The 26,984-nt window shown below is 41.9% G+C and overlaps 2 protein-coding genes across 5 annotated transcripts; one reads left to right on the top strand and one right to left on the bottom strand.

Annotated features, from left to right (window-relative positions):
- Positions 1 to 662: 662 nt before the first annotated feature.
- On the top strand, positions 663 to 2,259 carry LOC119029254 (40S ribosomal protein S27-like). The gene is made up of 4 exons (XM_037115965.1): positions 663 to 820; positions 1,260 to 1,368; positions 1,489 to 1,599; positions 1,702 to 2,259. Exons 1-4 carry the CDS (start codon positions 815 to 817, stop codon positions 1,728 to 1,730), a joined length of 255 nt encoding a protein of 84 aa, XP_036971860.1. The 5' UTR covers positions 663 to 814; the 3' UTR covers positions 1,731 to 2,259.
- tpm4a (tropomyosin 4a) lies at positions 2,097 to 26,590 on the bottom strand. Of its 4 annotated transcripts, none has more exons than XM_037115960.1 (9): positions 26,252 to 26,590; positions 23,679 to 23,804; positions 8,153 to 8,286; positions 7,924 to 8,041; positions 7,382 to 7,452; positions 6,954 to 7,029; positions 5,839 to 5,901; positions 5,461 to 5,530; positions 2,097 to 3,869 (listed from the first exon to the last, which is right to left on the bottom strand). In XM_037115960.1, the coding sequence occupies exons 1-9, from the start codon at positions 26,363 to 26,365 to the stop codon at positions 3,787 to 3,789; spliced, it is 855 nt and encodes a 284-aa protein (XP_036971855.1). In that variant the 5' UTR covers positions 26,366 to 26,590; the 3' UTR covers positions 2,097 to 3,786. The 4 variants fall into 4 exon arrangements, with proteins under 4 accessions (XP_036971855.1, XP_036971857.1, XP_036971854.1 ...); XM_037115959.1 differs by lacking the exon at positions 2,097 to 3,869 and adding an exon at positions 4,498 to 4,712 and having other exon boundaries at positions 26,252 to 26,587; XM_037115962.1 differs by lacking the exons at positions 23,679 to 23,804; positions 26,252 to 26,590 and adding an exon at positions 17,622 to 18,234.
- Between the last annotated feature and the right edge of the window lie 394 nt (positions 26,591 to 26,984).

Genomic DNA, 26,984 nt, shown 5'->3' with positions numbered 1-26,984 from the left:
GTCCATAGTGACCCGGAGTTGGACATTTGTTGATGCTCAAGTTATCCGTGTGGAGGTGGATGCTGCCTGAAACTAACTAATATCGAATGGGATTGTTCTACCAAAAGGAGACAACTTATAACTTATCAAACTAACTTAACTATCATCAATTAGCAGGCTGATATTCATTTAACTTTGGTGAGTTTACTGGGAAGTTATTGATTGAAGTTATTGCACCATTAAAAAGATCAGACAGGTACTAGATATCGATTAAAGAAACCAAATACAGGTTAAAACCGTGTGTTTCGAAAACGTTGATTTTAGTTGTTCTTAGGTCTGGACAGTTAAGCAAAATATTGCAATGTAGTGCAAAATCCATTGGTCAAAATAAAATAACACACACACACACACACACACACACAGAGAGAGAGAGAGAGAGAGAGAGAGAGAGAGTCGAAATAATTTGATAAAAGTCATAATTAGGAGTTTTTGGGTTAATGGAAAGGGGGTGGGGTTAGGTAAATTCACACTTCTGCCCAACCCTATTCAAATTTGTGATTAGAATTAGCTGTGTTTCGTATGCTCTGCTCTTTTGTTTGCTCTTGGTCTTTAAAAAAAAAAATGTACTTGTTCGACACCATATAATTAACTGTTGTTCCACCCCTTAACAGATAGACCCCGCCTGCTCGGTCTCTTCCGGTGCCGTAAGCGCTCAGCACACTAACATCAACCACAGCTGACTCTGTGGAGAGTTGAAAGAGGCGCTTGAACCTTTACATCACACTTATTTTACCGTAGTTGCTTTGGACGAAAAACCTGAGAGATCTGAGCAAAAATGCCTGTAAGTGAAAATATGTTTTATTTGCTTTATACATTTCTCTGTGCTTAGACAGTTTTAGATTATTTAAGAGTTCAGATTGACAGAAAGCTGCTCAAGTACACTGTTATCAATTGATGAACATAACATTATTTTGAAACAGAATGGGTAAGATGTATTAGTGAATGTATACACGGGTTGTACAGTGTGAACATGTTTAAATATGTTAATAAATCAGTAACTGTCAGTACACAGGTGTAGCTGTCAGGAGTGATGCTTGGGCTTGCCTGGACATGTCTGTGTACAGTTTATTCATCAGACTGTAGGGGGCACTAGAGCACAACCCAAGTATTCAACTCTTATTCGTTATATAAGTGGAAGAAACACTGTTGAAGACACAAAATGTAGTTTTTGATTCTTTTAAATGATCAATGTTAAAATCAGGCTCTGATCTCAATTACAGCTGGGTAACGATCTGATGCACCCCAGTCTGTCCAAGGAGAGGACAAGACACAAGAAGAAGAGACTGGTACAAAGCCCCAACTCTTACTTCATGGATGTTAAATGTGCAGGTAAGGACTGCGCCTCACATCTCATTTCACCCACTGATGATGTGAAGTATTCATTAGACTGACTGTGTGCTCAAAGTCGGCATATTCTCACTCAAATTCATCTTTAAATTCTCCGGCCAGGCTGCTACAGGATCACCACCATCTTCAGCCATGCGCAGACAGTGGTGCCCTGCTCAGGCTGCTCTGTAATCCTCTGTCAACCAGGAGGGGGCAAATGCAGACTGACTGCAGGTGAGAAAAATGGTATTTTGTTAATACAGACATCTGAAAAGTCGATCCTTTTTGCGGTTTTGCTTACTAAGATATGTGAAATGTTTGTTTCCCCTCCTCTAGGCTGTGCCTTCCGAAGAAAATATACCTGAACAGAATTCTGCCACAACACCCAAGAAAGGCGGCATAATGGACCCGCAGATAAATGAGTCTGAGCCTCACAATCAGTGACTTTAAATGTGGCAAATCCACAGTGGAGATATCACCCACCTCTGTCTGTATCTGGATGCTGTGGAGTGAAACGTCATCCTCCCTGTGGGATTTTCTTAGGAGCAGGAAAGAAGCTCTGCAAGCTCAAGATGAACCAAAATCATGAATACAGACATTCCTGTATGCTCAGATTGAACTGTCTGTATATCAGATTGCTATGATGAAGCACTTCAGCAGATTCGATTACTTCTATTGACCAAGTAAAACATGTTTTGTAATTTTGCACAAAAAAATTCAATGAGTCATGATTTCTGTAAAACATTTATTAGGTTGACATAGAGGGGGGCGGGTGGTGGTGAATAAAATATTTCAGAATGGTCTGGATCACGTGTGAGGCGATTTCCATGGCCCTGGCATGAGATGAACCCACGACGACCGCCATAAACAAAAATAAAACAATTTAAGAATTTATCGTCTGTGTTATGTGTGTTCTTTGGTCTTGAGAGTTCCCCTGGCAAAAATAAGTGGTGTAAATTAAAAAAGAAAAGAGAAAAAAAAATCAAAGCAATACAATTTCTCACATACCTAACATTATCCTACTATATACAATAAGTATCCATGGTTGATAAAACTTGACTGAGCTTCCAGTGGTTTAGGCTTTAGCTCGCTCATGTAATACAATATAGTGTAAATCTAGTTAATATCGGCTACAAAATGGCATAATGTTGGCAACGATGGAGAATGCGTCAACGGTCAGGTCGCACTTAAAAGGAAGGTGCTGCAGCTTGGATGTTCACGCAAATGCTAGATGCCGTACACGCAGAGACTCCCACATCAAAAAGAGTAGAAAAACTTCAATGCACGTACATCTTAAAACCGTCAGCCTCAGGATGATTGAGGATTGGCAGAAGAGGCATTACCTTTTTTTTTTCAAAATCTTTTTATTTAAATGTAAAGAGTCTTAAGAGTAACTGAGCAGGATGTGCCTTGAACTGTCTAATCAATGAAAACCTTTCCATAAAGTCACCTGCCCATCAAGCTGTTAAAACACAAACAGGACAGGACAGAAGAAATACTGCTACTAAAGAGAGAGGATACTGCTAAGACAGGCACGCGTCATGTCTGTTATCTTATAGCCTCTTGCTAAAGGTGCAATATGTAAGAATTGGCCTTTCAAACAAAGAGGATGCAGCAGTGAAACAGTCCACTGCTCACTCTGTTCTCTAGCCATCTATGGCTGTACTAGCTGCAGTTAGCTCAGTTAGCCCTGCAGCTAGTGGCCCTAAGCTGACTTGAGTTACCGCAATGGGGCGGTCTTGGTGTTCCACTGCTGGAAAACGAAAAACCTGGGTCAGCAGCCTCCACCTTAGACATAACATCATAACTGATATTTCATCACCTTCAATTTGTCAATTTTTTTAACACAAATTTGTACATAGATTTCACATATTGCACCTTTAATGCGGTAAAGCATGAACTGAAAAACAAAACCGTTGACTAAACGTAACATCACCACTGGGTGGCACTTCAGAGCCACATCATTGTAGCCAGAGCGAAACCCAACACCATCTGTAGCATATGAACTAAAATATCCATGTATGTGCACAAAAAATGTTAAAATTGAGCCAGTTTAAGTGGTTCAGTGACCAAATCTGAGGTTTCTTTGGGTATTGAATGCCAGTTCTTTTCTAAGTAAGTGGTCAAAAAATCATTTGTGGGGAGATTTTATGTAATCACAGCTGGAGATTAAAGAAAAAGAAGCAATGGGTGAAAATGACTTTCCATCTTAAAAAAAAAAGGAAAAAAATTGAACATAAAACAAAGTTGTGCCTTAGAAAAAAAACAACAAAAAAATAAAAACAAAACATCAAGGGACAAGCATTAAGTTAATCCCCCTTCACAAGGGCAATACAGATTTTACAGCTGAAAATGTGGAATGTGGACATTGAAGGAATGTTGCATGACAATCTCATCCTCTCCAGTTTCCTCTCGGTGTGTTTATAAGCTGTTCAGTTCCAGCAGGGTCTGGTCCAGGACTTGATGCATGCCCAGGTTCTCTTCTTTGGCATGTGATAATTTTTCTGGAGAGAAGACGAAAAGAGACACGGTGAAGTCTCGGAAAAATAAAAAAATAATAAAAAATAATACTGCTCGTGGCCGACATGTTCTCCTTCATACGTTCGTCAAACAGCACTCAGCAGTTTTGCTGAGCAGATGTTTTGCATGTGACTGTTTTGGTTACTTTGTGCATCATGCAAAAAACTCCACCACACCACTGTGTCCTTCCAAGCATGAACGCTGACTGTTATCATCTCTCTGAAGACTGTTAGTAGATTACAGTGTGGACTTTTTAGAGGGCATGTGTGCGCCACTGTCGGGTCATTCATTGTGCAAAGTGTGTTCATATCTCTACTTATGGACTCGTGTAAGTATATAACATCAGAGACCACTGAAAAGAAGTTAGATGTACAACTGAAAGTGTTTTAAAGGGTCAAAGGGGTCAAACTGCATTTATTCACACCAAAACCGGAGTAACTCTCTCACCTTGTCTCACATAAACTTGCTGTAAATCAAACAACCACCTTCACAAGAGCAGACTGTTGACGTCATCACGAAAATCAGAGAATGCGTAGCAACAAACACTGTGTAGCTGAGGCTATGAACAGCATGTTTTGCTACTATATCATCAAAAACAGAGACAATAAGATGTGAAGTAGGAAAGAAAAAGTTTTTTTAATTGTTTTTTTCTGCACAGTAAGATGGGCGGAAGGCACATGTGATCCACAGAGAGAAGATGGAGAAGAAAGGTAACAGGAGAAGTGAGAGGCAGAGAGAGCGCATCTACAGAGATGTCATGTCATTGAGGGCATGGTCCAGCTCCTCGCTAATGGCCTTGTACTTCAGCTTCTGAGCATACAATTCATCTGGAGGTCATAAGGTCGACAGGAAGCGCAGGCAGGTGTCAGGGACAGCAGCGACACAAACAAGCCAAAAGCAGGATGAGAACGAGAGACAGATGGAGGCAAAGAGCAGAGGGAGGAAGGAGAAGACAAAAAAAAAAAAAAATAGGTCAGGCTTTTTAAAGATGCAGAAATGCTTGGAAGAAAGTATGATGCATATCTAATCGTGCTCATGGCTCTCAAGCTGAGCGAGCTGAGAGCGTTTAAGCTCGTTCTGATTGTCTCATAAAACGGTACCAATAACTCTTTAAAGTCAGCTGCCTGTGGTTCGACAGCTAAATAATCCTGACCTACAAAAATCTGAGCACATTCTGTCCTCTTTGCAAGCACGGTTGCCCTTCAGAAACAAGGGCCTTTTATTAGCTCGTAGGTAAGGAGTTTCCATACATTTGGCAGGGGGAACTCTGTCTTTTCCACAGAAAACATTTCCTGTGTGCTGAAACAGGACACTCCTTCTGGGAACTAAGTCAAACTCAATGTACTTGTGCATGTGTGCATTAACATGGATTAGGATTAGAGTTTGGCCCCAATCTACAAAAAACTCCACTTAAATATCTGCCAATTGCGGTTCATCAACAAACATGTTTCCTGCATCGTCAGGTCCCAGATGACCGGTTCCTCATTTAAAGCCAGTCACTCATTGAATTGCTTTTGCCTGCATATTGCGAAGTGGTTCAAACATTATGGCGTGTGAGTGGTTCTGAACTCATACCTTCCAGGTCATCGATGGACTTTTCCAGTTTAGCCACTGTCCTCTCTGCAAACTCTGCGCGGGTTTCAGCCTGATAGAAACATGAGCACAGTAAGACACAAGTGAGAACTATCATAAAAATGACAATGTTTTACACATAGAGTTTTCGGCACCTGCACATTTCAAGATAAAATCATTAATTTAAAAGCAAAAGTAACTCATTTCAAAGGTGCTCTATGGAGTTTTCTTTTAATTGATAGTCAGCTATGCTTTAAAAGTATCTCAAGAGTGATACTGCTGATTTGCTGCACTTTAAAAACAGTATATGCTAAAATATACTATACTAATGTCATGAGAGGGGATCCGATTGCTGTCAGATCACTAGAATCCGGATCTCACCTCCTTCAGTTTGTCGGTCAGAACTTTGATCTCCTCCTCGTACTTGTCTTCTTTTTCTGAGTACTGTTGACAGAGACACACAGACATTACATTACCCAATCAAGTAACACACGCTTTCACCTACAAATGAAAAAATGTGAACACACACACGATTAAACCAAAGATCGTGACTACACCACTCCTCCTGACGACTAGAGAGTAGATAGTGTAACAAAAAGGGCTGAGCTGTGATGTCAACCGTGGCAGGCCTGACTGAACAAAGCAAAGGCATGTGCTGCTGAAGGAGAGCGGTCATGTGGTGAACCTGGCATGCCGTCAAATTGTCTGTCTGTGCCTGGAGAGGAATGTGATGTAGCAAAAAAAAAGGAAGAATGTATTACAGGTCTCTGCTGGCTGCCTGTTTACACGCAGTGAAACACTATTAACCCTCTGAAAAAAAAAACAGCATCAGTTGCTAATTTGTCATGTGGTGGATAAGTTATTGCGCCAACATGTATTTGAGAAAAGAGTTCAGGTCTTGTGCTCCTGATACGTTCAGGTTTTCATCTTAACAACCTGAGGGCTAGATAAACAGTTTGCGTTGTAAGTACGGCCTGATGATACACAATTATAATGGAGGTAGCATTAAACAATACTTTGGTGATGTGGTATCCCTCCCTTCTCACTTAAATTACTGTCCTCTGAGCCATGAGAGCAGCCCAAATGATAGGATAGAGGGGAGGGAAGATGAGCATGTGCTGGGTGCCAGACCTAGTGTTCAGTTTTCACTTCTGTTTCTATTTAGGTTGTGTATTTATGAAAGCAACTCCACAAACCATCGGCCAATGTCGCCATAACATAAACCAAAATGGTTAGAAAATAAAGTTCTATGTTTGCCTTAAGCAGAGTCAGTGAATGCCTCCTGACATAGTAAACAAGTTGCTTCTACTCACACATAAGACTGACACAAAGCTCCTTTTGAACATAAACGGATTTTAAAAATTACGGGGGTTTTTTCTATGGCCAGCTGCATTTTTCCTGCATGGAAAAAGTCCTCAGGAGGCCAAAACAAGAAGTGTTATTTATATAAATGAGGCACAAGTGCACATCACGGAATTGCTCCATGATGCTCTCACCTTCTCAGACTGGGCTTCTAAGGACTTCAGGTTGTTGGTCACATTTTTCAGCTCCTCCTCCAGGTCACTGGCTTTACTGTGGAGGGAGAGGGACATAACGATTGGTTCGAATGAAAGAGTGATGGTTTCGTGACTGTAAAGCCTGTGCTACACCGAATGGACAATAATAATAATAATGATAATAATAATAATAATAATAATAATAATAACAACAATAATAATAATAATAAACAGCACCCTTCATACAAAGTGCTTTACATTTGTTACAAAAAAGCAAAAAAAAAAAAAAAGATGCTCATGTGATATTATACACCCATAGTTGTCCCTCAGACAATAATTATACCATGATAATCTATAATCATTGCATCCTAACTGAAGGCATGTGTGTATATGTGCTTGTGCTTGTGTTTGTGCTTCTGTATGTTTACCATTCTGAGAGCTCGGCCCTCTCCTCAGCTCTCTCCAGCTCTCCCTCCAGGATCACCAGCTTACGGGCCACCTAGAGTGAAAAACATGAACATTTTAGGGGGAAAATGTTTTGACTTGAAGCACAAAAAGACAAGAGTAAGTCAGAGTAATGATTAACAATGCCTAAACTGTGTAGCACATGCTGATTTAGAGGTCCCATATTGTTCAAAGTCAGATACACAGCCTGTATTCAGAAACTGTGCCTCAAACGAGCTAGTAAACAAGGCAGAACTGATGTGGAAACACAGATGATGATGCCTGGTCAGGCCTGTGAAAGCTGACCAATCAGAGCAGACTAGTCTTTTCAAGAAGGGGTCCTTAGAGAAACAGGCCTGGAGTGTTCATACACAGCGTGAATCGAAGTGACAGCATGAGAAAATGTTTGTTTAAAATATTTGCAAGCACACCCAAAATGAAAGTATGAATCTATAAAGAAGGACAACATGGGATCTTTAAGGACGTCCATCTTGCTCCAAATAAGCTCCAGCTGTCAAAGTCTCACCTCCTCGTATTTACGGTCAGCCTCCTCTGCAATGTGTTTGGCCTCCTTCAGCTGCATCTCCTGAATCTCCATCTTCTCCTCATCCTTCATCGCTCGGTTCTCGATCACCTTCATCCCTCTGAATGGACAGGACAGAGTGTGTGACAATAAGTAAGCCTTTAAATTAAGATATGAAATCCAGGTGAAACAATATCAAGGTTTGATCTCGTTCAGTGTGACTTAATCTGACCTCTCGCTCTCATCTGCGGCCTTCTCAGCCTCCTCCAGTTTCTGCAGTGCCGTGGCCAGCCTCTCCTGGGCTCGGTCCAACTCCTCCTCCACCAGCTGGATCCTACGGTTCAGAGCTGCTACATCACCCTCCGCCTGTGAGGGAAGAAACGGGGGAAAGAGGGAGAAATTCAGTCATTCATTCATTCAACTTTAAATCATCCGAGCTGGTCATCCCCTTTCCCTCTGTAACCCACCGTAAAACAGGTAGAGAAGGAGAGGGCACAAAGAGGGTGGGGCGAGGGGAGTCAACAGGTTTTTTTTTTTTATATTTAACGTGTCAGTTTTGCAAGACTATGTCGAAAAGGAGACACAAGAAAAAGACAGGGGTTACGTATTAGTTTCTAGGAATGTGTGTGATGTCTTGTCCAGTCTCGCATTTCCCTGACCGATGCCACTATGAGAAGTTTTAAAATCTGGATTTTTAGTCATCAGCCTCTCATGACTAACTGAGTTGTTTAAAGTTCTTCATCTTTCTTCATCCTCTCTTTCTTGCACGCTGTTAGTGGGCGACAGTTTGCGTGTATATTTGTATGTAGAAAGACGTATACAAAAACTAAAGTTAAGTATCATCACTGCATTGTGGAAAACAGCAAAGGAACTGTGCATCTTCTTTTGAATGCTTTTACCGGTGGATCGAGGCAGCCATGTTGGGAAAGAGGCAGCGACACAAACGTTCACGGCTATGCTTTTAACAGACTCTTGTTCTGAAAATACCTCTGATAAATATCCTTTAAATAATTAACTGAAAATAACCATGGAGCCATGACTCTGGGGAGATATTCTGTGATATTCACTCAGTGCTGTCTTGTTTTCAGCCAGTGCAAATTCTCATGAATCCTCAAAGTCTCTCAAATACATTCAATTCCTTTCTGTAATATGAGTGAATGAGATACTGTTATCTGTTCTTCACTCTCTCTGGGGTCGCTCAGGTTTAACAAATCAATAGTTGAGTCCCGCTGATGGATAATAAGTGAAACAGAGACAGCTGGAGGTCCTTGGAGGATCTTGTACAGCAGCACGGCCGACCTGTAACAAACACAACTACCTACTGCTGATTCTGGCTGTAATCCTTTTAATATCTGAAGATCGCAGGACTTTAGCAAAAACTCAATTTCCGGTGACTGTGCATGTAGAACTGGGCCAAGTAGGGTGGACAAATGGGCTTCTTCTCATCTGCCCTTGGTAAACAAAAGGCAGAGAAAGGGGAAAAAAAAGCAAACAGACAACTATACAGGCATTTCCTTTCTGTTGGCCGGGGACTTTATCCAACCACCACCTCCTGGGGAGATGCTTTCAAACTGGAAACCAGCCTGTTTTCATTCAAAGTTAACACAAAGAGACTGTCCACTGTTAAAATGTACGTTACAACCGGGCAAGTCAAACAGCGCCACATAACTGCACGTTTAAAACCGTTACAATGCTGAACTATTCATTCAAAACCACCGTACTCACACAAGTTCACCCCCTGTTCCTAAAACGAAGCAGCTGGGGGATTTCTTAGACAAACAGACATTATTCTGCACTCGGTCGCAGGGCAGCAGTTAGTAGGTCAGTGACTCATTAGCTAGTCATTCAGTCCAGAAGTCAGTCTGCCAGTCAGATCAACAGTCAAAGTGTCTGCACCTAAAGTTTACAGCTAGGTGAGTCATTCTGCTTCACATTTGGTGAGATAAAAGCATTCAAAGGATGCAGCAGTGGCAAGAAAAGGTAACACTGCAGAGAGGAGAGTGCAGAGAGCTCAGTGGAGAAGAGCTACGAAGTCTTTTTGTGGTGAGAATAAATAGACCGCGTCCAGTTGGTTCTTCCATTCTTTATAGACTCAATATTTCAGGAAATGAAAGCATGGTTTCCTGCTCGCTGGCAGCTGCTGCAGACCTCTATTTTAATTTTTCAGATTTTCTCCCTCTCATCTCCATGTCATCTTAGACTGCTGACTAGCCAGTCAGTCTTTCCAACTCTTTTTCTCCCCCTCTCTCTCCCCTCCTCCCTTGCTTCTTTTTCGTTCCTCTCCCAGGCCCTGCCCTGCTGCACCCAGGGAGGCCACCAATATGAGACAGGAAATGTCTGCCGAACTAGCGTTGACATGTCTTGATAGAGGAAAACCTAACCCAGTGAGAAATGAATGAAAGGCATAAATCGGCCGGAACATCTTGAATCCTCATCAGCAATGTCCTCCGCACAGGCCTGCCTCTGTTGACACTGCATCTGGCTGTTGAGAAACGCCGAACAGACTTAAACTGGAGCCTGAAATAACAGATATTGTTACTTCCTGAGTGGAGCAATGTGCTCTGAAGAACACCGTGTGCACACTAACAAACATGCTATTCATGAGCTGTAGGTCAGCTGCACGGTGTACTGGCCACATCAGATGCTGTAATGCACTTCCAATCATGCACTCTACAAACATGCAAACAATCACCCTCTTTCTGTCAGTCTATGCTACTCTAAAACAAACATAATTGCCAGGTAGCAACCGGCTACGCTCCAGCCCAGCTGAGTGTTTGTTGTCAAGCAACACACAAACACAAAAAACAAAATCTGAGCTGACACCACTATGGTGGTGCGTAAATCTACGCTCGCTGTCGAATGTGTGCTACCTGCCGTGTCATCTGTCATCAGATTTTCACAATCATGGGGGAAGGGGAATCCCCTTACAGACAGTGACAGCCTTGTGTCGAGTAAAACAGCTTATGGGCGTACAGCACATACTCTCATGCCTCCAATTCACTCAGCCATGACCAGAGAAGAGAAGAGATTTTCATATAAATCCTGCAGGTACTGTTGAAAATACTCTCTGCAGCTTAAGAAAATCATTTAGCAACACTGCTCTTGAACAGTACTCAAAGGTTGAGCATGAGAACAAACCTAAAAGGTAAGGTCACAAGAACTGAGAAGTCTAACGACAAACCTTTACTACAAGAATAGATACTAACTACTATACAAATGAGGATCTCGAGAAAAAAAAAGAGAGAGACTGGAAGTCAGCTGCCCAACATCCTTTCATTTCCTCCCTTTGATTGTTCTTTCTTTCAGGGCTGGTATCTGGCCTTGCCTCTTCCTTTAGCACCCACTTTACATTCTTCGGCTGCCAGGCCCTTATATGGTAAAACAAACTATGGAGAATGTTTGTGGTGGAGTATCAGGAAGATTGTGGCAGCGAGCACAAAGTTACTGGATGACAAGTGGCTGCCCTGTTATCAAACTAGCTTAATATGGGCCACCAGTGCTTCCTAAGAGTTGAGTGGTATTTTAGTTACTGCTTGACAGTAGTAGCAAGAAGGAGTTTGTTTAAAGGAATAGTTCACAGAGAGATAGATGAAGGCACGGTACTACTCTCATGTTTGTATAGCTAGCAGCCAGTTAGCTTAGCTTAGCACAAAGACTGGAAACAAGGGGAAACAGCTAGCCTGGCTGTGCCCAAAAGTAACAACATCCACCTACCAGCAACTGTAAAGCTCACAAGTCTTCTTGTTACATCTTGTGTGTTCAGTCACTACAAAAACCCTGTAAAAACACTGGTGGTGATCAGTTTCCCTCAGTTTCCAGTCTTTATGCTAAGCTAAGCTTACCAGCTGTCTATAACTTCATATTTAATGCACAGACTTGAGAGTGGCATTCATCTTCTCATATAAATCTCAAACACAATGTCTTAAGTCTATTTTCCAAAATGTCAAACTAATCCTTTAAATGACAGTGAGGCTGGTTAGCTTAGCTTGGCATACAGACTTGAAAGAGGGGGAAACGGCTGGTCTGGCTCTGTCTAAAAGTCACTATATCCACCTACCAGCACCTGTTAAGCTCACAAATCATCTTGTTATATCTTGTTTGTATGATCCATACAAAAACTATCAACTACAACAACTAACAACAATATGCGGTTTTACAGTGGGTTATGTGTTAGATTATTTCTTGGCTGGGTGCAGTCTCCTCCCAAGAAACCCACAATGTGTCATTTTCACATTACATTGTTTTTTTCACAGGCTTGCTGGTACGCCTTGTTTCCGGTCTTTATGCTAAGCTAAGTTAGCCAGTTTCTGGCCAGAGCTTTATAAACTGTGTGCAGACATGTGAGCGGTATCGATGTTCTCATCTCAGGCTCAGCAAGAAGGCAATAAGCATAGAAAACATTCACCTCCCTGTCACTGGTTGATGAAATAACATCCATCGGCCTCAACTTGGTAAACAGTATCCAGCCTGACCTGAGGATACAGCACAGCTCTTCTGGGACTGACTTAAGAAATACCTGAGTGTATTACATGCATTAGAGACAGGATCAAGGACAAGTGAAAGAGAAAATCTAATTATTGGCTGATTCCAGGGCAGTGGGCTAATGAGCTGCACAATGCTGTTGGGTTTCAGGGGAAGTTATTCCTGACTCTGCTGCACGCTACTCTCAATGTGCATGTGTTGCTGTGGAAGTGTGTAATCTTTTCCCATAAAGATCTGCCATGCAAAGACAGCCACATACAGTATAAGGCAGCTTGCTGTGAGGTATGATATGTAAAAGACGGCCATTAAACTTGCAAACAATCGTCACAGCGAGCTATCTCCTTACAAACTTTGTCACCATTGTTTCAACAGCAGACTTTCACACAGACCTTTAAGCTTGTCTTTTGTTCAAAACGTCAAGAGGTTCACTGTAAATGCCCTTCAGGAATCCATGAAATACAATGGAAAGCAAACTATTAAGCAAACTTTACATGACTCAGACAGTTTCCTTTCCTGGTTTTGATGGAAGTTAAATAATGTTAATGACAGTCTTTGAAAGTAGGATGGTACTTGAATGGAGTGGTCTCTGAACAGATAAAGGTCAGGTGATTTCACTACAAACAATCCCTGCAGCAGTTTACTCCAGCAATAAAACCATTTATATGGTTCTTTCAAGTAAAATGAGTTTCATTTCTACTCTGCAGTCCTAGCACCGTCACATAAACAAATGCTGAACTTGCATGTATCCATACACCAGAAGACTGGCGTGTGGATTTAATTTGATCCAAAAACTACTTTATGCTATGAATTCTACATAATATACTATAATTTCCACTCTCTAAATGCTTCTTAATGACATCATAGAAAATGTAGCTCTGTTAGCACAGATTGTGCAAATAAATGTTGCTCCTTGCAACCTTGGCCTACATAATCACCTCAGCCACAAGCCACTAACATGGGAGTATTCCCAAGAATGCCAACACCGCCAAAATGTATCAACATGTGGCGGTTATATTTGGAAAGTTGAGCTATTCCCAGGGAGAAATTCCAACAAAAGCAGTCAAACCAGGAAGTAATTCTTTCCACTGAATCTGCAGGAGACTGCTGGAGGCCCAGCAGAAGACCTGGAGACCCGCTGACCACAGCCAGAAGCAAACAGATGACACCTCTAACTCATGAGCTGAGGGAAGTTGTACTTAAGTGGTGCATAATTTCTAAACGACTTCCTTCAATCAGGTTTCAGTTTGATAATCAAGTGGATTAATATGAGAACAGTTGTCACGTATGTAAAAACATGGGTCTATCAAATCCAGTGTAAATGTTATTATGGTAAAGTAGACACTGACAGCTCTATATATCGAGCCTGATAGACTGAGGTCAATAGCTGACCCCAACTGCCATAAGAAAACTACCATCAAGTGAATTGACTGGAGCTGATGTGGATGTTTAAGATGTTTTTAAACATTTACATTATAACTTAGGTTGGACAATAAGTTAATTTGTGTAAAAGAAAAAAAAAAACTCAGTCAACCACAAACACTAATCTTCCTGTTGATCAGGGCAGGAGCTCAGGGACAGGAAGTACTGGGAGTAGAAGCACAGGAAGTGCTGGACCAGAGTCGGCAGACGACATCCCGGGAGGGGCAGCTGAGGGGTGTGTGTGTGTGGGGGGGAGGGGCTGCTTCCAAACGTTGATACCTCAGTGGAAGTTCGAGTCCTGTTTCCCTTTTTATCTGGTCTTACATACAGATCGGTACGCCATAAACTGTATTTCTGCACGCTTTGTGGGAGGAAAAACAATCATCACCATGGCTACCATGTGTTGTATGTTGTCAACATGACTGTGCTGAACTTAGCATACAAACTCTTCAGCCTAAAAAAAAGGGAATACATACGCCTGCCCTTTAAAATCTATGCTTTTCATGCTATATTATGTTGCTGTTTATGATATTTCATTGTTTTGTAATCAACAAAGTCTCTGAAGTGTCAAAAAATGAACAAATATGGAGACATTCTATCACGAATGTTCTTCCATATTCTAAAAAGCAGCAAGCTCTCCATGTCATGAAAAAATTGTAATAATTTCTGGCCTGACTCTCAACTTTGAACCTTCAACCAGTAAACAAGTATGACTGCTGTGAACCACTATGAAGATAACCAGGCCATGGAGAATAATGTCCATACATAAAACACATGGATCCAAGTAAGTTAAGGAGCGTTTCACGACTATGTCACATCTCTGTAATCTAGCGGAGCGTTAAAACATTACTGAGCAGTGGAGTAACGTCCCCAGAGGCGTCAACACTGCACTAGAAATAACACGAAACAATCACTCTCATTTTTTAGTGAGAGATGCGGCCAAGTGTGTTCTTCTGATGCCTCCACATTTTCAAACCATGATTCACTACCCTAGCGCACGCAGCAAGGTTCCTGTTTTGATCTCCCCGTGCTCCGAAAAAAAAAAGGAGTTTTTGTGCCAAGGAATAACTCCAGGTTGCCCTAATTATTCACATGTGGGACCACACCAACCTCGCCACACAAATGCACCGCCCTGTTTGGTGAAGGCTGACCGAGATGAAATGGAAGCCACTCTGCAGGTAAAGGGCAATTTCACCCCCACTGGTCATTTATAAGCTGTAGACCTGCAACAATCCATCGATTTAGAGAACGAGTGGACAACAATTTTGATAACTGACACGTACTTTCAGTCATTTTCAAGCAAATATTACAAACAGTTGTTTGGTCCATGTATTTGAATATGAAGTTATCATTATTCATTGAAAATCTTGCACTTAAATATGTGCTCTCTGCTTTATAATTACATTACAATGGGGTATACACAATCTGGCAATGTTTCTATACTGCTCATAACTCAGGAATATAGGGAATTACCGTAAAGTGTTATCATTTGTGAGTCAGTACCTATAAAACACACATTTCAATCTGTCAGCCAAGTTCTCAAAATGCATAAAAAATGTTAATGTTTCACGACAAACTCTACAACTGTGTCACTACGCTTGGCTCTGGACTGTACTCATGTGACAGGAAACACAAGATAGCTACATTTAAACTCATAAATCAGCTGGTGTGTCTGAAGAGATAAAGAAAGTCAACTAAAATTCACTACACCCACTTGCTTGGACTTTTGTGTCAGCCTGCCGGTGGTACTTAACAACCAATTTATGGGCTATTAAATGAGCAAAGGAGGGCAGAAGACATCCATAAGAGAATTACAACCCCACAATAAGTAACAGTGAGATCAACGTACTTCATGTGTACCAGTCATGTCGTGACAAACACAACGATGACGAACTCTTTTAAAAGTTCCTATCAGAACGATTACCGACAAAGCTGAACAAACGCCCGACTGTCAAATTAAAAAGGGTGCCCTGTTACCTAATAGGCAGTCTGTAACAAAGGGGTAAGTCCTACAGCAGGCCAGCTCCTTTCATCATCCCAGCTCCCATATCTTTACAGCCACTCCTTCCCCTCCCACTCTCCTTCAGTCTATCCACTTGTCCTGTCATTAACCAGCTCCTATGCAAATGGCTATGGAACCGTATGTCGTAAAGCAGCGCGTGAAACAAGTCAAGACTGTTACCTAACCGTTTTATCCTCCAACCTCTATCCTTTTCCTTCGTGAAGCTACAAAACCCGGATGTGGGCAGAGACAGGAGAGTCGAGGCAGGTGACAGAGTTGGGAACAGTCAGACCAAAAAGTATCAGATGAGTCACTTTCATCAGCGCGTCGAGTCTGAGAAACCACAACTTGCGCAACTTCAACGATGACTTGTGCCAATTACAGCCAACGTTGGGCAACTGCTGCACATACAGTACATTAGAATCCAAACATTTTGAATATAAAGCTGTGGATATCACATTATTAACACACTACTGATTAACACTTTCATATATAGAGCGTAACAGAGTACATTTACTTAAGTGCAGTTTTGAGGTATTTGTAGTTTCCACTTTCTGCTATATATACTTCTACTCCACTACATTTTTGAGGCAAATAATCTACTTTTAACTCAATTAGATTTATAACTTGAGTTACTTGTGACTTTACAGATTACATGTTGCATCAAAGCAAAAGTAGCATATTTGTAGATTAAATTACTTAAAAAAAATAAAATAAATGAATAAACACTGAATCTAATAATAATTTACAGTATATATGTGATTGGAAATAAATGTTTTATTTACTTTTGATACTTAAGCACATTTACTATCTGAAACTTTGAGACTTTTTCATTCATGTGGATCACTTTCACTTCAACCAAAGTGGCACTCTAACTACTACTACTTCTGCTCTTACTCAAGTAAGACTTTTTACAACACCAAATTTCAACATGAGAACATGAGCCAAGATTGTTCTCTTCCAGGTTCTTGTTTAGTCAGAAAACAGATCAAAACTCGAATATATTCAGTTCTTTATCATGTCTGACTAAGTAAAACAGAAAACATTTGTATTTTGGAGGCTGGCACTAGTGTTTCTCTGTTTAGGTTTTTTTGCCATTTTAAAGATACAATGATGATCAAAATTGTTTGTCATCAATTGAATGTTGTCTGACTAATCAATTACGCCAACAGTGGCTTAAGCTTTTGCTAAAAATGGCACATTTTTCCGACTACTCTTCTGAAGCCTTTAATAACAGAGTAGGGATACTTTTAAGCCAATGCCCTTTATTTTCCCATCATCAGTGGGGGCTGGCTGGTATGGTGGTTAGGCGTCCATCCAGACAGCTGCTGCTTGGCACATATCCACCCTGCTGAAGTGTCACTGAGCAAGGCATCGAGTCAAGACACACCATCCCCCTTCATCGAAAATGTGTCCAGCTCTGAAAGCTTGACATGATTTCTGTGAATAAGCGGTAATCTGATCAGTGTGGTAGATGAATTCAATTCTGCACAGCAGCCTCGGTGCTGTCTACGTGGTCTACATTACTCACAGTACTTCCACAGAGGCCTGTAAATCAGACTACACTGCGCATGCGCCCAGACCTGCAGGAATCCAAACTTTTTTCATTGTGGACCAACGCCTTGCATTGTGGCACCATCACGCCCGCGAATGAATCAATGACATGCGGCTCGTTACGGTTTGTTAAAAGCCAGAGTCGTGAATGCGGAGAGGTTAACGTCGCCTCGTCAGAGTGACAGTGTGAAAGCAGAGCAGAGGCAGGTTAGAAGACGCAGAAAGAGGATTTGAGTTGTCTCACTTTCTCTCGGAGCTCCCGTTCACTGTCCAGCTGTCTCTGTAGGACCTGAGCCCGGTCCTCTGCGTCGTCGGCCTGCTGCTGCAAACACTGAATCTTCCTCTTCACGGCATCCAGAGAGTTCACACCTGCCATTATTCACTGTTTGGTGACTTAATTTAAAGACTACACGTGGAGGAGGGGGGAATAAAACAACCCACACAGTTAAGACTAAATCTGTGCACGAAAAATCAGAAAACTAGGCTGTGTGTCCCCGTTTGGTCTATTCGGATTAAAAGTAACAATAAGAGCGGTAAAAAGAAAAAATTAATGAGCCTGATCGTCGATTTTGGAAGTAAAATACTGAAACGTCCGTCCGGTGGGGCCGAAGTCTCTGGAATGTAAAGAAGTCGTTCAAGTGCAACAAAACAAAACAAAACAAAACAGTTATGAAAAAACCCAGGAAGTAACAGCGTCCAGGTGTTTCTCCGAGTGTTTTCTTCAGATGTGCAAGGAATGATAAGTTCACGAGCGGGTGGTTGAAAAGTCGTCCTCAGGAATGTAGCAGTGTTTGGTCCGCGGGAGGAGGATTTAGAAGAGCTGCGCGGCGAGGAGCGCGGAGAGCGGCAGACTGTGCAGCCGGAGGAGGAGAGAGATGATTGGGACGATGAGGTCAGAGAGGGCGGGGCGTGCGGAGTGCGTGTGCGCGCGCGTGAGTGAGTGTGTGTCTGTGTGTGTGTGAGAGAGAGCGCGCGCGTAAGAGCTGATCCCTGTGACCGATGCGATCACTGCTACGAGACGTTCAGAAGAAAAAGGAAAGGAAAAAGAAAAAGTCAGGATGAGTTACTTTTCCAGTTGGGGTAAAGGCGCAGTGCCACGAGTTTAGATGCCACACAAAAACTGTCTCACCCCCACAATCCAAAACTTGACTTGACTGAAGCAGAATTTCACCTTCACAGACTTCAGTTCCAACATGATTAATGATGTACTGCCCGAATGATGAAAAGCAGCTTCCAGCATTTCATTGAAAGCTTTGTCAGTATCGCTCCCACAGTGACCTTATGAGGCAGATAGCGTATCGCCCCCGCCCCATGTGTTTCCTCTGGTGTTCATTCAGTCATGGAGGAACACAGAGCTAACATTAAAAAATAAATATGACACTTAGAGCAATGCAGTATGTAGAAACAGTTGTATGGTATGGATTGGATATGGAAGTTCCTAACCTGTAGTTTATGCACAATTTAGGGTAAGATACGCTTTTGTAGCCTGATCGTAGTGAGTTAAGAAGTTGCATTTATTATTCAGCAGCTCTTATTAGACTTGTGGTGTTAAAACTGTCCTGATCCTGTTCTGCCTGCTTTAGTTGTTTCTGCGCTCCACCGCACCTGATTCAAATGAAGGGGCTTTTATCCGTTCATTTGAATCAGGTGTGTTGGAACAGAGAACCACCTTGAACATGCAGGGCAGGGGGCCCACCAGGAACTGGACTGAAAAAACGAAGAGTTTGACAGATCTGGTCATGATCATCAGATGATTGTCACTGTATTGATTGTTGCAGAATAGCTGTATCGTGATGCTGTTGTCATCGCCGGCAGCGTGTCAAGAGTTACTGTGTGATGCCAACCTGAACCCTACGCGAACACAGTAACTTTCAGTGAAAGTAAAAAAAAAAATAAAAAAAAAAAAAGGTTCAAGTAACTGAAATCAAATTAACTTGACGAGTAATGCATAATGCAATCATAAATTGTTACAGATGATTGAAAAGAGTTGTGCACAGTGAATTTTGTCGCTGGCATTGAATCAGTACTGAAAATAACCCTCAATAAGATCGCCAAGAGGAAGGGAAAAGTTGGATCGGTGCACTGCTGCCTGAGGGGTCGCAATATGTCACTCCAAACATTTTTTCTTGGAATATACTGGTGATCACAGTCTCACAGAAATGATACAGTCTCAAACAGGGAGGTCACTTCTTCGTTAAAGCTCCTGGATAACATCACTTTGGCCAAAAAGAGTCAAAGTGATAGAAAGGCAAAGAATCATTGACAAGATCCTTATATAACATATGATAATAATATAACAATAATAACATGAAGTATTGTGTAGAATTTGACCAATTTATGGGACAAAATTAGCTTGTATGGATATGTGTTGGCCTTTCACTTGAGAAAACACACTACAGAATTGAAATTGAAAGCAGGTATCAGCTGATATATTGCTCGTGTTGTTGTTCCGTTCGGTCATGCTGTAACATCTTTTGATGATGCATCATCATGGCACATGATGTTTACATTTAGTGACAGATTAAAAACAATGCCTATGGTTGTACCATGACATTATATTAGTGTAACTACAGTTCATGGTCCAAATTCTCAGGCTATTTTTCAAAATAGTTCTGAGTTTCTGGACAGCATTTACGGTTTCTCTATACCTGAAGAAACATATATGAACTCATATACAACTAATATATCCTCATATCATGACACTACTGATCCTGATCCTTACAATTTACATTATCTTCCTATCCAGCTATTCATAGACCTCCGGCCTCTCAAACCTGAACTTTTAAGGAACATCAAATATGCAACACGATTTCTATTTTTATAGCTCTCTTTCTTTATCTCTAGTTTTGTAGGAGTAAGCAAGCAGGCATCATCCATCACCCGACTGCTCGTAGACGATGTTCATTGTGTGGGTGTAAATCAGATTTATGCCCCATCCCTCATGTTCCCCTGCCAGCCCTGCCTGTGTTTACCCTCTCAGTTTCCCATTCTCACGCTTGACCTGCGAGCAAACACTTTGGCTAGACGAGCGGCCCGGTTCAGCTCTCAGCTCGGTTCAAGTTCAGCTGGAGCTCAGTCGAAAGACGAATCAATCTTCCCTCACAGTCAGTCTCATCTGTTGATTGAGCCCATCTGTCTGATTTGCCCCTTGCACCGGAAAACCTGGAAGCATTGATTTCATTAGACCCAGGAGTGTGGGGTTTTCTGTTTGCCTTAGCTGCATTCCTGACATACCAGAGCCCCCCTGCCTGCTCTCTGCTCTCTCTTTCCCCCACAGTCCCGCTCTCCCCTAAAACAGTAACTGCTGCTGCTGTGATCGCAGTTATTAATACCTGCATTAAGACAACACACTGCTGCCCTCTCTTCAGCTTCCTGCGTAGAACTCTCTGTCTGTTTTTTTCTTGAGCTGACAGTGAAGTGTGATGACCTAAATATCTGTAATACCAGTCGCTGTTGCAGGGAAGTCTTCTTTATGAATCACAACAGCCTTCCTGTTGGGGTCTTTGGCTCACTGTTCTGCTGCCCAGCCCCCTCCAGGTTCTCAATCTGGTCGTGTTCTGTGCGTGAATTCACATGTGTAATGACTTGACTGCTGCCTCTAATAAGAGACATGTGGACGGGAATTTATGGAGCTTCACGAGCTGGATATGTTGCTGTCGGTGTGCAGGATTAAACTGTAAATGGTGGGACGGTGAACATCTACTTTTCAAGTGCCGCGGCAGACCCGGGAGTGGAATCCACACCTTCGTCGGGCTCGAAGCAAAACTTGAACCACCACTTTTTCCAGGGGCCCACTTGACCCACTTTACATGTGTGGCTTCTCAGAACTGTTCTCAGAGTTTATTTAATCAGTGTGTGAGGATAATCCAGCGTGTCTCAGCCTCAGTCTCTGTGTCTGTGTGTCAGACACTTCCCTTCTCTTTGTGTGTAGTACAACGTTGCATTTCCTTGGGATATCCTCCGCAAGGCCCAAACAATACCACATCTTGGTGGAAGCTGGGAGAGTTTTTTGTTGTCATGACGCTTCTTTCCTGTGCAGTTTGCTCAGTAATCTCACTGGAATGATTCTTAGCTGTTGTTATCAAACTGGTATGATCAGCATTTAAGCCTTATCTTGGCCATATTTGAGCCCCTAATAAGGTCTATGTTCAACCATGAGTTCCTCTTTCTTCCTCTCTGGAGTTAACACACGCTGTGCACACATGCAGCAAATACTAGAGGAACCGCCAGGAACAGATATACAGCACTGTGGTCTGCGGTCTTTCCAATAATCTTGAATATGATCTTTTTCCCCCCAGATTGCAGCTGATTAGCCACGGGACAAGTGACTTCTCTGATGTTCCGCTTGATTTACGGAAATAAGTTATTTGTGAACACAGAAATATCTTCAACGGTTAATTATGGCCTGACCTTTTTCTTGCTGACTCCTACAGAACTTATTTTAGACGTTGGCTGTAATTAATACAGAACTACAACTTCAGTGTGACATCTCACTGAAACAAATGAATAAAGAAGTAATTGAACCCTGCATTTAAACTTTTGACAGTAACAGTAGCTAGTAGAGTTAGCAGAGGTCTAAGTTAAGTAGTTTTATTTTGAAGACATCAACGGGATTAGTCTTTGTGCTCAGGATGCATAGTCAGCGAGTGGCATCTCAGCAAGTTCTGTATAATACTGAGTGAAATCTGTATATGTCTTGTAGATTAGCCACTACTGCATATGTGAAAGAAGTTGTATAAAGTCGGCAGGAGGTAGCTCTGATGTTTAGACGAACTGCCTCAAGTGATGTCACACAGAAAACATCAAGTTTGAAAACTAAATCATCTTGAAGTTTGGAGTTAGACAGAAGCGAGCACATCAGACCTCTGTTTACTGCTGCTCCTCTCAGATTGAGGCCACCACTAGCTGGGGTCTGTGACTGAACTGTCAGTGGTCAAGTTGCTCTGGTGGTAATGTAGGCGGCCAGGTTTGGACACATGGAACACATGGACTATAAAAGATAATACTTCTGGTCCTGCTGCATAAATTCTAATCATTCTTGAAAACATTCTGTTCTGAGTATCACAGCAAAACGGAAGTGCATGATGAATCAGGGTATTAAAAGGTATTATAAGATCAATGGAAGTATAAAAAGTGAATTTACTACTTCGAAATAAAAATAGGCTCTTATTATCATTATTCTATTATGTATTGATTCATGTGTAAGGGGCGTGTAGCCGGTGGAGTTGGAGCTCATGTAGCTGCCTTATCACATGTTTTGAATTAAACAAACTTGATTTGCAAGGTAACTAATAACTAGTAACTTGCATAAAAATGTAGTGAAAGAAAAAGCACAATGTCTCCTTTCTAAAATGCATTGGCATAAACATATTAAAAACACTCAAATAAAGTACAAGTACTGCAAAATTGCACTAATAAAGTGAGGTATTTGAGATGAAAGTTGTGTCTGAGGTCCCAATCATATGACATAACACATGTCACAAGACTCCCATATTTCTGCCACATTTTTTACATTATAGCAATGTCATAGTGCACACACTGTTGGAACTGTCACATTGTACATTTACATAAATATGAAGCGTCATGGTCCCTTAGTGACAACTGCATCGTGTGTCAGAACTGTGAGATAAAACCCAAACAGGACAGTAACTCTATCATTGCATTATCAATGTAGTTTACTGGTATGATGGTGAGCAAACAGAGCAGCTCGTCTGTTGACTTTTGCAGCTCTGGTTGGGCTGTGTTAGAGGACCTGGGCGAGCGTGTGCGTGAGTGTTTGGGTGAGTGAGGTGGTTACAGTTCATCCATGTGTTCATCTTTCAGGACTGGCTGCACAGGAATGCAACAGTCTCTGAAGTGCTCCAAACCATTCACTGTGGATCAAAGTAAACCCACAGCTGGTGCTGGCTTAGAGACAGTCCAGCTGTGGAATAATTGGCTCTAGTTGTCAGCAGTGCCATTGTAACGTGAGTCGGCATCAAAGGCGGAAAAAAGCAAGTAATTAATGACAAGAGAAGGGGCCTCTCATCGATATGCAAAGTCTTACTGAGGACCCACTGGGAGACAGAGTTGCATCATTTTCACTGTATAGGGGACGCCAGGTTTATATCACATTTTGAAACTCAGTTGACCTCAGATGCCCCTGCCCCTGCCCCTGCCCCTGCGTCTGTGTCTGTCTGTGTTCGTGTGTGTGTGTGTGTGTGTGTGTGTGTGTGTGTGTGTGTGTGTGTGTGTGTGTGTGTGTGTGTGTGTGTGTGTGTGTGTGTGCATGTGGAGAGTGTGAGTGTGACCCCTCACTCACGTCTGCCGCTGTCTTCTCGGACAGTTCCAGTTTCTCCTGAGCTTCTTTCAGGCCCTCGGAGAATTTGTCCAGTTCGTCCTCTGTCTGCTTCATCTTCTTCTGGAGGTCCATCAGCTCCTCCTCCAACTACGACAGGAGAGACAGTTAGTCCAGTTCACTCTACTGTCCCCGCTCAGTATCTATTCTTCTGTTTTTATTTAACTCTTTACTCACTTTCCCCCATGGTATTAAAATGTCTTGTCTTGCGTTTGTGTTCTGCTTTGTCCATTTTTACAGACTGAATCACATTCTTTGTTCGCAATAACTTCTAGGTAGAAATCCCCTGCATCACCGCACCATCTTATATACAGTTTAACTGACTTTTTCCCACATGATATTATTTAAAAATGTTTACATCTAAACTTTCGATAATGCTAGGCTGAATTGCCCATTTACTTACTGGGCCTGGACTAAAGAAAATTACAGTTTACCTTAAAACTAGCAGTTAGTCAGAGACATGGCTGTTGTGTAGATATCAAAGTGACAAGCAAAGCAACACGCATAATAACATTGGTAGAAATGTCATAGAGGTTGAACCATCGTGTTTGACTGTGTAACATTTAACTTTACAGTTATGCAATGAAATGCTTCATAAATCATTTATTTAAAGAATTTTAAACATGAGTTGCAAATATTAAGCATTTCATCATTTGTGAACAGTCAAATGATTTAAAGGAGACATGTTACGCTCATTTTCAGGTTCATAATTTTATTTTGGGTTACTACTAGAATATGTTTACATGCTTTAATGCTCAAAAAACACATCAATTCTCTCATGTTGTCTCTGATTGGTCAGCTCACACATGCCTGAGCCAACACCGCTAACAACCGACTAGCTATGCTAAATTAATCTTTAAGGGCCAACCTAGCCACTAGTCATAAATTATGCAAATGTCTGACTATGTGAGGTAGAGAGATGTCACAGAGTAACAGAATTAAAGATGGAACTACTGATGAGGTGTTCAGGAGCAGTGTTTCTGTGGAAGAGTGGAGCATTTGTCACTGCAGACTTTGACCTTTGTATCTTTCAAGACATTTCACATGCACAAGAACCTAAATAGAAAAAAAAGCTAATATGTCTCCTTCAACTACCATTTACGTAACTATTTATTAATCTATTTTTTGGTGTTAGCATAGAGCTTAAATAATCATTCAGTCTGACGTGTTGTATTTGGCTGATTTAAGAGCCTAATCATGTTCATGATGTCACTGGGAACATTAACATTGTTTACAATCAGTCTGTCATGACATGAACCCCAGTCTAATCCCCCCCCGACCCCCACCCCCACACACAAGGTTAAATGTTAGATGCTCCTCCTAATCTGCGCTCCCCTCTGAGCCCATGAAGTACTTCTGATAATCCCCCTGAATTCCACATGGTCATTCTCTTCTGGAGTCTAAAAATACTGCTGTTATCAGTGAAAACACCAAGGCGCCTGGGACAAACGGGCCTAATGTGTGTACATGAGTGTGTCTGTATGTGTGTGTGTGTATGTGTCCACTCTGCTATTTGTGTATCTATATCTATCTCTTTGCATGCTCATGATGTGTGTATGTGTGTGTGTGTGTCTGTGTGTCTGTGTGTCTGTGTTGTCTCTGTGTTGGATACACCTGTCAAACAGAGAGACAGATGCTCCATTAACTCTCTTCAAACTTGTTCAGGAAGGACTACATTCTGATCCTGGGTGGTCTCTTCACCTGAAGTGGCCATAACCACCATGGGATGGGGCGGAGGTTAGATTTTGCTTTTAGCCTCATTGTCAACAGCATTAATACTGAACAATTTGTTGCCACATCTGATTTTTAAAAGCCTGTGTTTACATTTTTGTATTTGTTTTTTGCTTCAGATGGTGAATTTTAGCCTGAATTGAAGTAATGACACAAATATTTTCCACAAAATGGTACTGCATAGTTTCAAGGGCTTATCATCTCTGTGTCACCTGGCCTTTTAAGGAGCCATGGGTGTTTGTGCTTCACATAATGTCACAAACATTTGTTGAATTTACCATCCAGTCTCTGAGCGATGACAAAAAACCTTAAGATATTTTCTAGCTGTCACAGGACAAATTAATACAGTGAGCAGTCTGTGAGGGATGTTGCATATGTAACTGTGAAAAGTGTTTACAGACTAATGCCTTTAAGGTATGTCTGGTATGTATCAATGTTGTGATTAGCTTAAGAGCTGGATAAAGTGGAAGCCTTAAAGGAAAACCTTAAGTATGCCTTATGCTGGGTTTGAATTTCTCTCTCAAGCACAAACTTTTTTTTACACATTTACATGTACATTTATAGTTTATCTCCTGTGATTGCAACTTATTAATAAAAATAATAAACTGTTCCTCCAGGTGCCAAAGTGCTACTCTGCTGTTTTTATCTGGTTTGTTTCAGAGCTCTTAATCACTAACTTTAATATTTATGTTTGATTCACCTCTTTCATGACAAAAATCAAAAACAGTATTTCTGAATTCCTTCAGATTTTGGGCTCTCAAGACTCTGACACCATCTCTGTCATCATCCTCTCTGTCTGTCCCCACCTGCTTGCATTTGTCCTCTGCTGCCTTCTTGTCCGTCTCAGCCTGCTCTGCCCGGTCGATGGCGTTCTCCTTGTCCAGTTTCAGCATCTGCATCTTCTTCTTGATGGCCTCCATGGTGACTGCTTGGTTGGTTTTCGCCCTCCTCTGAGATGTGAAAATGCAGCTATGAAAGCTTGTTTTTCGTTGAGATGCAGGAGATTCGGTCCTAAAGTGCAGCTCTGCAGACAGCTGGAGTCCAACAAAGCTGTGGTGAGGTAGAGAAAGAGAGAGAGAGACAGAGGGAGAGAAAGTAGGAAGGAGACAGAAAGAGTTTGTGGACGGAGATGGAGAGCTGAGCCCTATATGGGTAGTTATTAGCGGCAACAGAACCTGCCTCCCGTCTCTGGTCACCCTCCTCCTCCCCCCAAGTTCTCACCCCTCCCTCCATCCCTCTTTTCATCCTTTCACTCCATCCTCTCCTTCTCCATCCATTGCCTCGTCACTCACCACTCTGCATCCACTCCATCCTCACTCCCTGACTATCACCCTCTCAGACGCACACACTCCACCCTATCAAACCAGCCATCCAAAGCCAGGCTTCTCCACTCCGCTCGCTCACTCTTCAAATGTGGCTGATCTCCTTATTTGGGTTGTTGTGTTCCCACAAGAGAGATCGGACAGGAGGGAGAGGAGTTCAAGTCCTGCTTCCACTTTTAACCTCCTGGCACAGTCCACCTCACACTCTGGACCTTAA

The sequence above is a fragment of the Acanthopagrus latus genome, chromosome 11, assembly GCF_904848185.1.
Source record: "Acanthopagrus latus isolate v.2019 chromosome 11, fAcaLat1.1, whole genome shotgun sequence".
Lineage (NCBI taxonomy): Eukaryota > Metazoa > Chordata > Actinopteri > Spariformes > Sparidae > Acanthopagrus > Acanthopagrus latus.
The sequence above is the reverse complement of the archived record's forward strand: the minus strand, read 5'-3'. Positions and strand labels throughout refer to the sequence as shown.

What these genes read in the sequence shown, in the direction of transcription:
- tpm4a (XM_037115960.1), bottom strand. Translation starts at nt 26,365, where the DNA reads ATGGAGGCCATCAAGAAGAAGATGCAGATGCTGAAACTGGACAAGGAG. An exon ending in CAGAGGACAAATGCAAGCAG is followed by an intron (nt 23,805 to 26,251) that starts GTGGGGACAGAC and finishes CTCCTGTCGTAG; the next exon opens with TTGGAGGAGGAGCTGATGGA. An exon ending in TAGAAGCCCAGTCTGAGAAG is followed by an intron (nt 5,902 to 6,953) that starts GTGAGAGCATCA and finishes CTCTGTCAACAG; the next exon opens with TACTCAGAAAAAGAAGACAA.
- LOC119029254 (XM_037115965.1), top strand. An exon ending in CATGGATGTTAAATGTGCAG is followed by an intron (nt 1,369 to 1,488) that starts GTAAGGACTGCG and finishes TTCTCCGGCCAG; the next exon opens with GCTGCTACAGGATCACCACC. An exon ending in CAAATGCAGACTGACTGCAG is followed by an intron (nt 1,600 to 1,701) that starts GTGAGAAAAATG and finishes CCCCTCCTCTAG; the next exon opens with GCTGTGCCTTCCGAAGAAAA.